Raw genomic sequence first — 11,267 nt, 5'->3', positions numbered from 1 at the left:
AGTATTATTGACAGGTGTCTTGCTCCCATGATGTTAACACTTACAGGTTAAACCGAAATAGCGAACTACCGTATTTAATAAGAAACCTTAAAAGGTTTAAAAGCGCTTTTAGTTGCATTTCATGTACGAAAGGTGCTATATAAATAACGTTTTAATTACTTACTTACTTAGTACTAGGCTAATAGGCCAACTGCGAACATTTGACCAAGTCTGTGTAATATTGAATATGTAGCCTAATAGTATTTGTGTTGAGATGATTGGATACAAGAACATCATTAAACATGACAACGGGCTAATTCACAGTCCATCAAGTATGTTATTAGTTAACTGCATTGCAGTATAAGACTACAGCATGCAAACTTCCAACAAGACAGTCTCTATCAGATGTATAGATCTATACACAATGAAACATGTGTTTATCAGTCAGCTGAGCCAGTGATGTGTGCTTGGCTGCCCGTCTGGTCATCCTGTGTTTAACTCCATGGAAGAATGGATCAGTAGATTATAATTATACATATATTCTAATGTGATTAAGAAGTGAGTCATGTTTGTCATTTGAATATACATTTATGATCTGTTTCATGTTTGACAGCGGTGTGTGTAACAAAGTGACAAGCCTTCTGATTGCAGTGTAGATGGATTTACACCAACAGGTTTCTCCTGCACTGTGAATCACATCCACCTTTTTACTGTCACTCATATTAGCTGTGACTGATGAACATTATATTAATGCTATTACCCGTAATTGGTGACTGGTTGAGTTAATGTAAGTGTTTAGTAAGTGTTAGTATGTGTTTAGTGTTTAGTAAGTGTTAGTGAATGTGAATCACATCCACCGTTTTACTGTCTGAACAATATATATTAATGTTATTGTTGAGTATTTCTCTTGTTAGTTATGAATCAAAGAACAGCTATTGAGTTTAAGACGATTTAATCAGAGTTACAAAAACAGGGTATACGTATACCAGCAGCTGAAGCCTTGTGTCTGTCCTCCTCTGCTGAGATCCGCTGGTCAAGAGGCCCCCCCTTGGGTCTCAACCCTATTCATCCACAATATGCAAATACAGTCACAGGTCATAGCCTATCACCTTATCCAGATGGCCATGAGGGCCGTCCCCTGTGATGTCACTGTGATGTCACCCTTCCGGGTGCCCGCTGGTGCAAACATGAAGGCTACAGAATAGCATGACCCCCTATCATACTATCTATGCATGTGTGTGGAAATATACGACATTATTACCAGTAATTGGTGACTGGTTGAGTTAATGTAAGTGTTTAGTAAGTGTTAGTAAGTCTTTTGTGACCAGGTATACTTCTAGGAGCATGCATTACAGAAGCCTTTTGGGCTCCATTTAACCCTCTGTAGAAAGGGTTCAAGCTGAAGCATTCCAGCCTTCCCTGTCACCATGGCTACCATGTCACTTTTACTTGCAAAATATGCAGTTATACATACCTGCGCCATGAACACTTCTGAATATTGGAGCTTTTTTAAAACATGTTTTTCAATAATGAACATTTGCAGGACCAATGGAGGACTCTGACAATAATGGATCATTCATGATTGTTTTGACATCTTTATGCAGCTACACTCCTCACAAACTGAACTGGCTACTCTATAGTGTCTACTGATTAAAATTATATACAACATGACTTCTCAGATGATGTTAGGGTCGAGAAATCTGCCCTGTGCATTTCACTCTATGGGAAATACCCCATAGGAATGATCTCCCATATATACAGTACATATGATTGTAATTCATTCTGTCATAGGGAGTGGCATCAGCCTCATAGCAATGCTAGGCCGTCTAGACAGCCAGGGAACTGTGGACAAAATGTGTGAAGGTCCCATATGCAATGTCATATTATAGGTCCCTCTCTATCCCAGTATGGTTTTTATATAGCTCATCATTAAAACACGACTAAAATTGGATTTATATCGATCCACTGGGCAAAAATCATTCCTATGGGAATTCCCTTGAGTGAAATGCACAGGGTAGATTTACTGTCATATCTTAACACTGACATAATGAGTTGCATATCATGTTAATCAGTAGATACTGGAGAACAGGAATATGTGTGTGTGTGTGTGTGTGTGTGTGTGTGTGTGTGTGTGTGTGTGTGTGTGTGTGTGTGTGTGTGTGTGTGTGTGTGTGTGTGTGTGTGTGTGTGTGTGTGTGTGTGTGTGTGTGTGTGTGTGTGTGTGTGATAGATACAGCTGAGGCCTTTGATCAAGAGAAGCTCACTAACCCCTGATACCCAGAGTCACTCAGGCTCTCCTGTTAGCATATAGTACACTGGATAGTAGTGTATAGATTGTGAGGGTGTGTATAGTAGTGTGTAGATTGTGAGATTGTATTTCCTCATTGTTTACATGTAAAATATTGAACCTAGGGATGAAATAACAGCAAAGAATGTTGTGAATGTTAGGAACAGAGAATCATGTCAGCTGTATATTCAGTTTGTATCTGTTTATCAATATAACATTGACTAGCTACAGTATGCCCCTGATAACCAAGGCTACCCTCGAACCCTGACAACTCCACAGTACCCTGATATCTTTGTCACGGCTCTCTGTCTCCCTCTACAGGTCTGTCCCTGTCATTTCCCTCAGGATGGCGGAATTTCTCTTTCTCTTCGGGCAAGGTGGGTTATGTCCCCATAAGCATAACCTGAGCTTAGAATGAAGGTTCTATCTCCGTTTAGAATGATACGGTTCTATCTCCGTCTAGAATGATAAGGTTCTATCTCCGTTTAGGGCAGTTCAGAGATATTGAGCGTCAACGTTTTTACATTCCATTATGTTTTGTGAGATGGAACCTTTGTATTTGATTAATTACTGAACTAAACAATTCAACATTTTAAAAATAACACCACACAGGCATTAATAAACACCTAATGGATCGGATTATGTAAAAAAACTCAAAAATGGAGATAGAACCATATAATTCTAACGTCACGATAACCTGAGCAAAGTTCATTACAGTGTTGGGGTGTTCAGTACCATCAGGTCACATACTAGACATGGCAAACTAACACAGTAAAGAGTTCTGATCTTAATGTAGAGTGATGTAGAGTTCAGGTAAAAAAACAACAAACTAAATAAATTCTGAATTGAGATGGATGGATTCATTAGAATAGTGTATGTACATGTAAAGATGACCTGTATCCTCTCTCCTCTCAGTGTGCAGCAAATTACTTGCGTGTGCCCTACCCATCGCTAACATTGCCATAGGTAAGACGCCGAGTAAAAACATCTCTGTAATCGACCCTGTGGGAATTTATTTTCATCGTAATTACGAAAGATACAAATCTTAAAATTGTAATCACTACATTGACACGTGCACTTACCAGCCCCATAACCTGTGTAAACTATACTTAGTACAGTACAACTAGAGAAGTTCAAAATGACATGGCAAAGATTCTTAAGCATTGCAAATATGTTTTTAAATAAGTATGTTAAATAAGTAATACCCTCTTCTCTTCCACCCTGAACCTTTCTCTCCCCATTGTGCTGTATGTGTACTGTAGGTATGGTGCATATGAACGACTGCCCTCGACAGGAGTACATCCCCATCTACCTGGTGGTGATGGGGGTGTTTGGTCTGGCCCTGTCCCTGCTGTCCTGTCCTGGGACCGAACAACACAACCCTCTCAGCAGACTATGTACCGCCTGGAACGCCCTCGCCTCCCTGTTCCTCTTCTGCTGGTTCATCAGCGGTGAGAGTCTGAGAGAGAGAGAGAGAGAGAGAGAGAGAGAGAGAGAGAGAGAGAGAGAGAGAGAGAGAGAGAGGGAGGGAGAGGGGGAGAGAGAGAGAGAGAGGGGGAGAGAGAGAGAGAGAGAGAGGGAGAGAGAGAGAGAGAGAGAGAAAGAGAGGGAGATAAAGAGAAAGAGAGAGGGGGGGAGAGAGAGGGAGAGAGAGAGAGAGAGAGAGAGAGAGAAAGAGAGGGAGAGAGAGAGAAAGAGAGAGAGAGAGGGGGGGAGAGAGAGAGAGAGAAAGAGAGAGAGGGAGAAAGAGAGAGAGAGAGAAAGAGGGAGAAAGAGAGAGGGAGAGAAGGAGAAAGAGAGAGAGAGAGAGAAAGAGAGAGAGAGAGAAGGAGAAAGAGAGAGAGGGAGAAAGAGAGAGAGAGAAATAGGGAGAAAGAGAGAGGGAGAAAGAGAGAGGGAGAAAGAGAGAGAAAGAGGGAGAAAGAGAGAGAGAGAAAAAGAGAGAGCGCGAGAGAGACCATGACATTGACTAAATTTCATATCCTAAAATTCTGTCATTCTTTGAAAGGAGCGACTTCATGTTTATCCCCCCCATGTCTCCTAACTCCTCCCCATGTCTCCTAACTCCCCCCCATGTCTCCTAACTCCCCCCCCATGTCTTCTTACTCCCCCCCATGTCTCCTAACTCCTCCCCATGTCTCCTAACTCCCCCCCCATGTCTCCTAACTCCCCCCCATGTCTCCTAACTCCTCCCCATGTCTCCTAACTCCCCCCCATGTCTCCTAACTCCCCCCCATGTCTCCTAACTCCCCCCCCATGTCTCCTAACTCCCCCCCCCATGTCTCCTAACTCCCCCCCCATGTCTCCTAACTCCCCCCCATGTCTCCTAACTCCCCCCCATGTCTCCTAACTCCTCCCCATGTCTCCTAACTCCCCCCCATGTCTCCTAACTCCCCCCCATGTCTCCTAACTCCCCCCTATGTCTCCTAACTCCCCCCTATGTCTCCTAACTCCTCCCCATGTCTCCTAACTCCTCCTCATGTCTCCTAACTCCTCCTCATGTCTCCTAACTCCCCCCCATGTCTCCTAACTCCCCCCTATGTCTCCTAACTCCTCCCCATGTCTCCTAACTCCTCCTCATGTCTCCTAACTCCTCCTCATGTCTCCTAACTCCCCCCCATGTCTCCTAACTCCCCCCTATGTCTCCTAACTCCCCCCCATGTCTCCTAACTCCTCCCCATGTCTCCTAACTCCCCCCATGTCTCCTAACTCCCCCCCATGTCTCCTAACTCCCCCCTATGTCTCCTAACTCCTCCCCATGTCTCCTAACTCCCCCCCATGTCTCCTAACTCCCCCCCATGTCTCCTAACTCCCCCCCATGTCTCCTAACTCCCCCCCATGTCTCCTAACTCCCCCCCATGTCTCCTAACTCCTCCCCATGTCTCCTAACTCCCCCCCATGTCTCCTAACTCCCCCCCATGTCTCCTAACTCCCCCCTATGTCTCCTAACTCCTCCCCATGTCTCCTAACTCCTCCCCATGTCTCCTAACTCCCCCCTATGTCTCCTAACTCCCCCCTATGTCTCCTAACTCCTCCTCATGTCTCCTAACTCCCCCCCATGTCTCCTAACTCCCCCCTATGTCTCCTAACTCCCCCCCATGTCTCCTAACTCCCCCTCATGTCTCCTAACTCCCCCCCATGTCTCCTAACTCCCCCCCATGTCTCCTAACTCCCCCCCATGTCATCTAACTCCCCCCCATGTCTCCTAACTCCCCCCCATGTCTCCTAACTCCCCCCCATCGTCTCCTAACTCCCCCTCATGTCTCCTAACTCCCCCCCATGTCTCCTAACTCCTCCCCATGTCTCCTAACTCCCCCCCATGTCTCCTAACTCCCCCCCATGTCTCCTAACTCCCCCCCATGTCTCCTAACTCCCCCCTATGTCTCCTAACTCCCCCCCATGTCTCCTAACTCCCCCCCATGTCTCCTAACTCCCCCCCATGTCTCCTAACTCCCCCCCATGTCTCCTAACTCCCCCCCATGTCTCCTAACTCTCCCCCCATGTCTCCTAACTCCCCCCCATGTCTCCCCTGCAGGTAACGTGTGGATCTACTCCATCTACGAGCCCAACTACAACCAGACCCTGACAGAGGACCCGTACTGTGACAAGACCCTGTACCAGTGTGCCTTCTGGACCACCTCGCTGGGCTACATAGCCCTGGGCCTGCTGCTGCTGCGGTGCTGCTGCTCTGCATCGGTGGGAGGTCGACCCCACCAGTGTAGATGGTGATTGTTTTCCAGCCTAATCACAGTCTAAAAACCGCCCATAAGTAGCCCAATTGGGCTGGAATAGTAGCCCAATCTGGCAACACTGAGCATATAGGGTCGTCTGAAAGGGAGAGAAGATGACCATAGGCAGTGTTGCCAGATGGGATTGTTTTCCAGCCTAATCACACGTCTAAAAACCGCCCAGTGTGATCATAAGTAGCCCAATCTGGCTGGAATAGTAGCCCAATCTGGCAACACTTGACCATATAGGGTCGTCTGAGAGGGAGAGGAAAGGAGGAAAGGAAAGGGTGTACTCTAAATACAATTATATAGTATTATTTTAATAAGTCTATAAATAATGATATTAATGTATTCATTAAATATGAATATTAATGATAATGCAACGTTTGCAGGAAAAGTGCTATAAATACAAGTTATTATTATTATCATTATTATTATTATATACAATTCTACAGTATATCTCATAATTGATCATATAAATCACGTTTTAAGTCTAAACTATGCATATGAGTAAAGTGCTTCTTTTCCGTTTTGTATGTGGTCCGACATTGACTATTTATACATCATGATTAAATGTATTTTATGAGATCAACTCAAACTGTGATTAATGTGTCTGTGATTGTGCACCTGGATGTATTACATGTTGTAAGGCTCTTTTAAAACTCACCCGAACCTTTCTACAGGATGAGAGTATTAAAACGGAGACAAGATGCTCCGCTGCAGGAGAGCCTGAGTGACTCTGGGTATCAGGGGTTAATGAGCTTCTCTTGATCAAAGACCTCAGCTGTATCTATCTCACACACACACACACACACACACACACACACATACACACACACACACACACACACACACACACACACACACACACACACCCCAGTGAGCAATTTTACGTTGATTAGACGTCTAAACAACGTCTAAATGGCCTGTAGACGTCTAGGCGAAATCGAGGCTAAATATACGCCAAATTGGAAATTGAAACAACGTCTATGTTTAGACGTTGAAATGCTGTTGAAACATATACGTTGTTTCCCTGTCTATGTTTCAACGGCATTTCAACGTCTAAACATAGACGTTGTTTCAATTTCCAATTTGGCGTATATTTAGACCTTGAAATGCCGTTGAAATATTATGTTCCTGGAGGTACTGCAATACCAGGTCGATGCGTGGTGTGGACGGAGCAAGCCCCTATTCCATCTCCCTGCTCCAAAAATCAATTTAATATAACGTCCCCGGGTAGGGGACGTATCAGATATTAAACTGATAAGAACAGATACACTTGATCTTAGCCAAAAGGCCGAGAAGCGATACCCGCGATGGTTTCGAGGGAGGGTAGTCATTCTCTGGCACGTCAATGTAGGTCACGGTTTAACCTCAACAATAGTTTCTATAGGCATTCCACTATATAATAATAACGGTATTAGTGGAATAGTGTTTTAACAATAATAATGTAGTGCCAATGTACAAAACATCCCAAAAATACTACTTTTCACTGTTCCAACCGGGAAATTCAATACGTCCCATGGTCACGTGGTAACCCGTCTCCAATCGTAGCGAAAGAAAGCATTTGTTAACCAAAATTACATTAACCGCAAACTGGAAATAATAACCAACCGGTTACATGTAGCAAAACGTAATGCGATTATTATGTGACGTTTTTTGTATTTAAGAAAGCACATTTTAACGATATTTCCTTTTAACGATCAGTTTCTATGGACCTCTTTGAATTAAAAGAAAAGGACAAAGAAGAATATGCCTGTAAGCAATGCGTTTGTATTTTTAAAATATAACTGGTCTTTCCTCTCATTCTGTGCTACTTGTTCCTGTTTAAAGTTGTTCATGTGCTTTGATCTTTGTTTGAAAAGCCACTGATAACTCTACAATGATAGACTCTCCTCTGCAGTCATCAACACCTGGTACTATGACTATTTTTCTATATAATCTCAATTCAGTTCATGTAGTGTGTTGCCGATTTGTCTTCCCAGCCTCATAGTCATAGAGTAGAGCGTAAGGACAATAGAATGGGTTTAATAACGGTTTTAATGCATTTGAGATAAGTAGAAAATATGTTTAGACACAGACCGCATTTATCTGAGTTAAAGGACAGCGACGTATAGACGCAATTTAAACCACCACTTCCGCATGAATAACTATGCTAGACTACATGGAATCTCAGACTAAATGACGGTCTGGTACATATTTTGACAATCTACAGGCGTTTAGGGTATTAATTTAAACTCAAAGTGCTGCTAGACTAAAACATGTTTAGACACAGACAGCATTTATCTGGGTTAAAGGACAGCGACGTATAGACGCAATTTAAACCACCACTTCCGCATGAATAACTATGCTAGACTACATGGAATCTCAGACTATATGACGGTCTGGTACATATTTTGACAATCTACAGGCGTTTAGGGTATTAATTTAAACTCAAAGTGCTGCTAGACTAAAACAGGTTTAGACACAGACCGCATTTATCTGGGTTAAAGGACAGCGACGTATAGACGCAATTTAACCACTTCCGCATGAATAACTATGCTAGACTACATGGAATCTCATACTACATGACGTCTGGGACGTATTCTGACAGTTTAGAGGGGTTTAATAACGGTTTTCATGCATTTAAGATAAGTAGAAAATATAGCCGTAATATAGCTGGTCTATATTGGTTTATATTGTAGACGCGAGGTTGAAAAGACGTCTATTGCTCACTGGGACACACACACATACACACACACACACACACACACACACACACACACACACACACACACACACACACACACATGATGACATCAGTGGCGTAGCGCAACATCCCGGGGGCCCCCCGCAAGGTGGTGGCGGGGGCCCTTTCGCAACGGAGTAAAAAAAAAAAACGTGCGTTTTTTAGAGGCCGATGCGTTATTGACGTTGCGAAATTTCGCAATATGCACTCTACATTCTAAATGCTTGACTTAGCAAAAGGTACAAACAAGTGAGAGCAATAGCCTATGACTAAAACCAAATGGTAGACTACATCAGTAGAATGTATTATAAGTAGAAAAGTACAAGCTTTATTTCTTTTAACAAAGTGTGGTGTGCACAGCAGTGCGACATCTGTAAACATATCTGTAGACTCTCCGCTAAGGGTTGCCAGATGGGATTGAGAATTTTCAACCTAACCAATCTAAAAACTTCTAAATCCACCAAAAACCAGCCAATCTGGCAACCCTGTCTCCGCTGCATCAGAGTCTACTTGTTGCGCAAAATTGGCCAGGGTTTGTCAAATCCTTTGTTGGACATATCAAATAATATTCTTACATTTAACAATGACCAAAACGTCCTCTCCTCCATTGGTCTGTGCGAAGTCCTTCACTATGTTTGTTAAGTCCAATTGACGTGCGCGCTGGCTTTCAATGCTGAGCATCGCTAGTCCGGATAGTCTGTCCTGGGACATGGTGCTTCTCAGATAGCTTTTGATAATTTTCAGTTTCGTAAACGATCTCTCTGCACTTGCCACTGTGACAGGTATGGTTAAAAGCTTGAGAGCAGTAGCCACGTCTATGACACTGGGCAGGATAGATGCATGTCTCAGGAGCAGGAGCTCTGTCAGATCTTTGATTGAACCCTTTTCAATACGTTTTATTTCTGACCTCAGAGCATTTCGAAAGGAAAGAAGCTGTGATGGAAAATCAGAAGAAAGGTCATTATTGTAGTTCCCGTTTTTGCGCACCGCTGAGGTATTTTCGCTTGCTCATTCTCCTTGTGTCTCGCTGCCAAGTGACTGACAAGTGACGTGTGACGTCAAAGTCATGTTGCAATTGGATACGGCTAACTATGTATATATTTTTAAATATAGGCCTATATATTAAAATTAAGGTTGACACAATGAAGGACCACTTATTTTCTTTGTTTTATATAAAAAATAAAAAATAATATGTGTATCCAATGTTAGGGGGCCCCCCTAGTGGCTGGGGCCCCCCCGCGGTGCGTCGCTTGCGGGCCCGTCCGCTACGCCACTGGATGACATTGTGTAAGTGTTTACTACCAGTAACAACTCGCTTTCTTTCTGTGAGTCACTTCCTCTTTCATAGAAAATACATTTTCACACTGTTGACCACAGATAGGTCTGTTGATCACAGGAAGTGGCAAGGTTTATCTTGTTCATCTGGCAAAAGTATTGACTTGAATATGAGAGCATGTTTGAATCCACATCGTACCCTGGCTCTTGATTCTTCAAAATGTTAAGTTAACCAAGAGGCTTGTTCCCCCCCGAAATCTCGACCCAGAACTTTGTAGAGACCAGTAACAACTCACAACCTTCTGTGAGTCACTTCTATGATAGAAAAGACATTTTCACACCGCTGACCACAGATATCTCAAGTTGGAGATCTGATCTGTCAACCAGACATTATAGAAACAAGTTAGCATGATCTTGTCTGTCTGTCTGTAGACATAAAAAAAATAAAAACACCAGGACAACAATGTTCACTTTCATTTTCTTCCCGTGTACCGTATTCTTACAGACTGTTACTATTATTTATTTATTCATTTAAACAAGGACTCTTTACAGACCCTGAAGTGATTGACAGGGTTCCCGCACTGGTCTTAAAAAGCCTCAAAGTCTAAAATCCAGCAATCCAATTCATAAGGCCTAAAAAGGTCCCAAATTTCTGTTATTCAGTCTAAAAATGAGGTGCTAGGTCTTAAACATGAGATCCTACAAGGAAATCAGTCCGACCACATCTATTTATGCGGAAATGAATCAAGCTGGAACCCAAAAAATTCCAATTCGCTTCCTGTTTTGTCTGTATGGCAGTGAAATCCCTAATTTCATCACCTCGAGGATGACAAAAAGCTACCATACGGTGTCGCGAATAGGTCAAAAATCCTTTTCAAAGAGGTCTATAAAAGGTCTAAAAAGGTCTTGAATTTGACTTGTTGAAACTTGTAGGAACCCTGGATTGATATACATCTGTATTGTTTTGACTGATTACTACTGCTATTACTTCTTGCCACTGACTGTCTACGACTTGTTTGCAATATATATATATATATATATATTATTTTTTTTTTAAGAGAATTCCAGACACCATGACACTGGTTATCAGGTGACCTGAGGAGGGGTGGGGGACTGTAGGACCTGGGGACACGGGAACTGAAAAAACAAAGACTTCCTGTAGCTGATGTTCCATCCCCGTCTGTGTCTGTGTCCCAGGAGGAGTGCAGGGGGGTGGACAGAGAGAGCAGACGGGTCACATGGAGGATGGAGCTGATCCAGCGCAGTGTGC

General features: G+C 43.2%; 1 protein-coding gene across 1 annotated transcript; it reads left to right on the top strand.

Annotated features, from left to right (window-relative positions):
- Positions 1 to 2,612: 2,612 nt before the first annotated feature.
- On the top strand, positions 2,613 to 6,731 carry LOC308169514 (transmembrane protein 272-like; the record flags this gene model as incomplete). The annotated part of the gene is made up of 5 exons (XM_080544195.1): positions 2,613 to 2,643; positions 3,182 to 3,232; positions 3,529 to 3,717; positions 5,802 to 5,962; positions 6,678 to 6,731. 5 exons carry the CDS (start codon positions 2,613 to 2,615, stop codon positions 6,729 to 6,731), a joined length of 486 nt encoding a protein of 161 aa, XP_080400321.1.
- Between the last annotated feature and the right edge of the window lie 4,536 nt (positions 6,732 to 11,267).

The sequence above is a fragment of the Nansenia antarctica genome, assembly GCF_963989245.1.
Source record: "Nansenia antarctica genome assembly, chromosome: 13".
NCBI classification, from domain to species: domain Eukaryota; kingdom Metazoa; phylum Chordata; class Actinopteri; order Argentiniformes; family Microstomatidae; genus Nansenia; species Nansenia antarctica.
The sequence above is the reverse complement of the archived record's forward strand: the minus strand, read 5'-3'. Positions and strand labels throughout refer to the sequence as shown.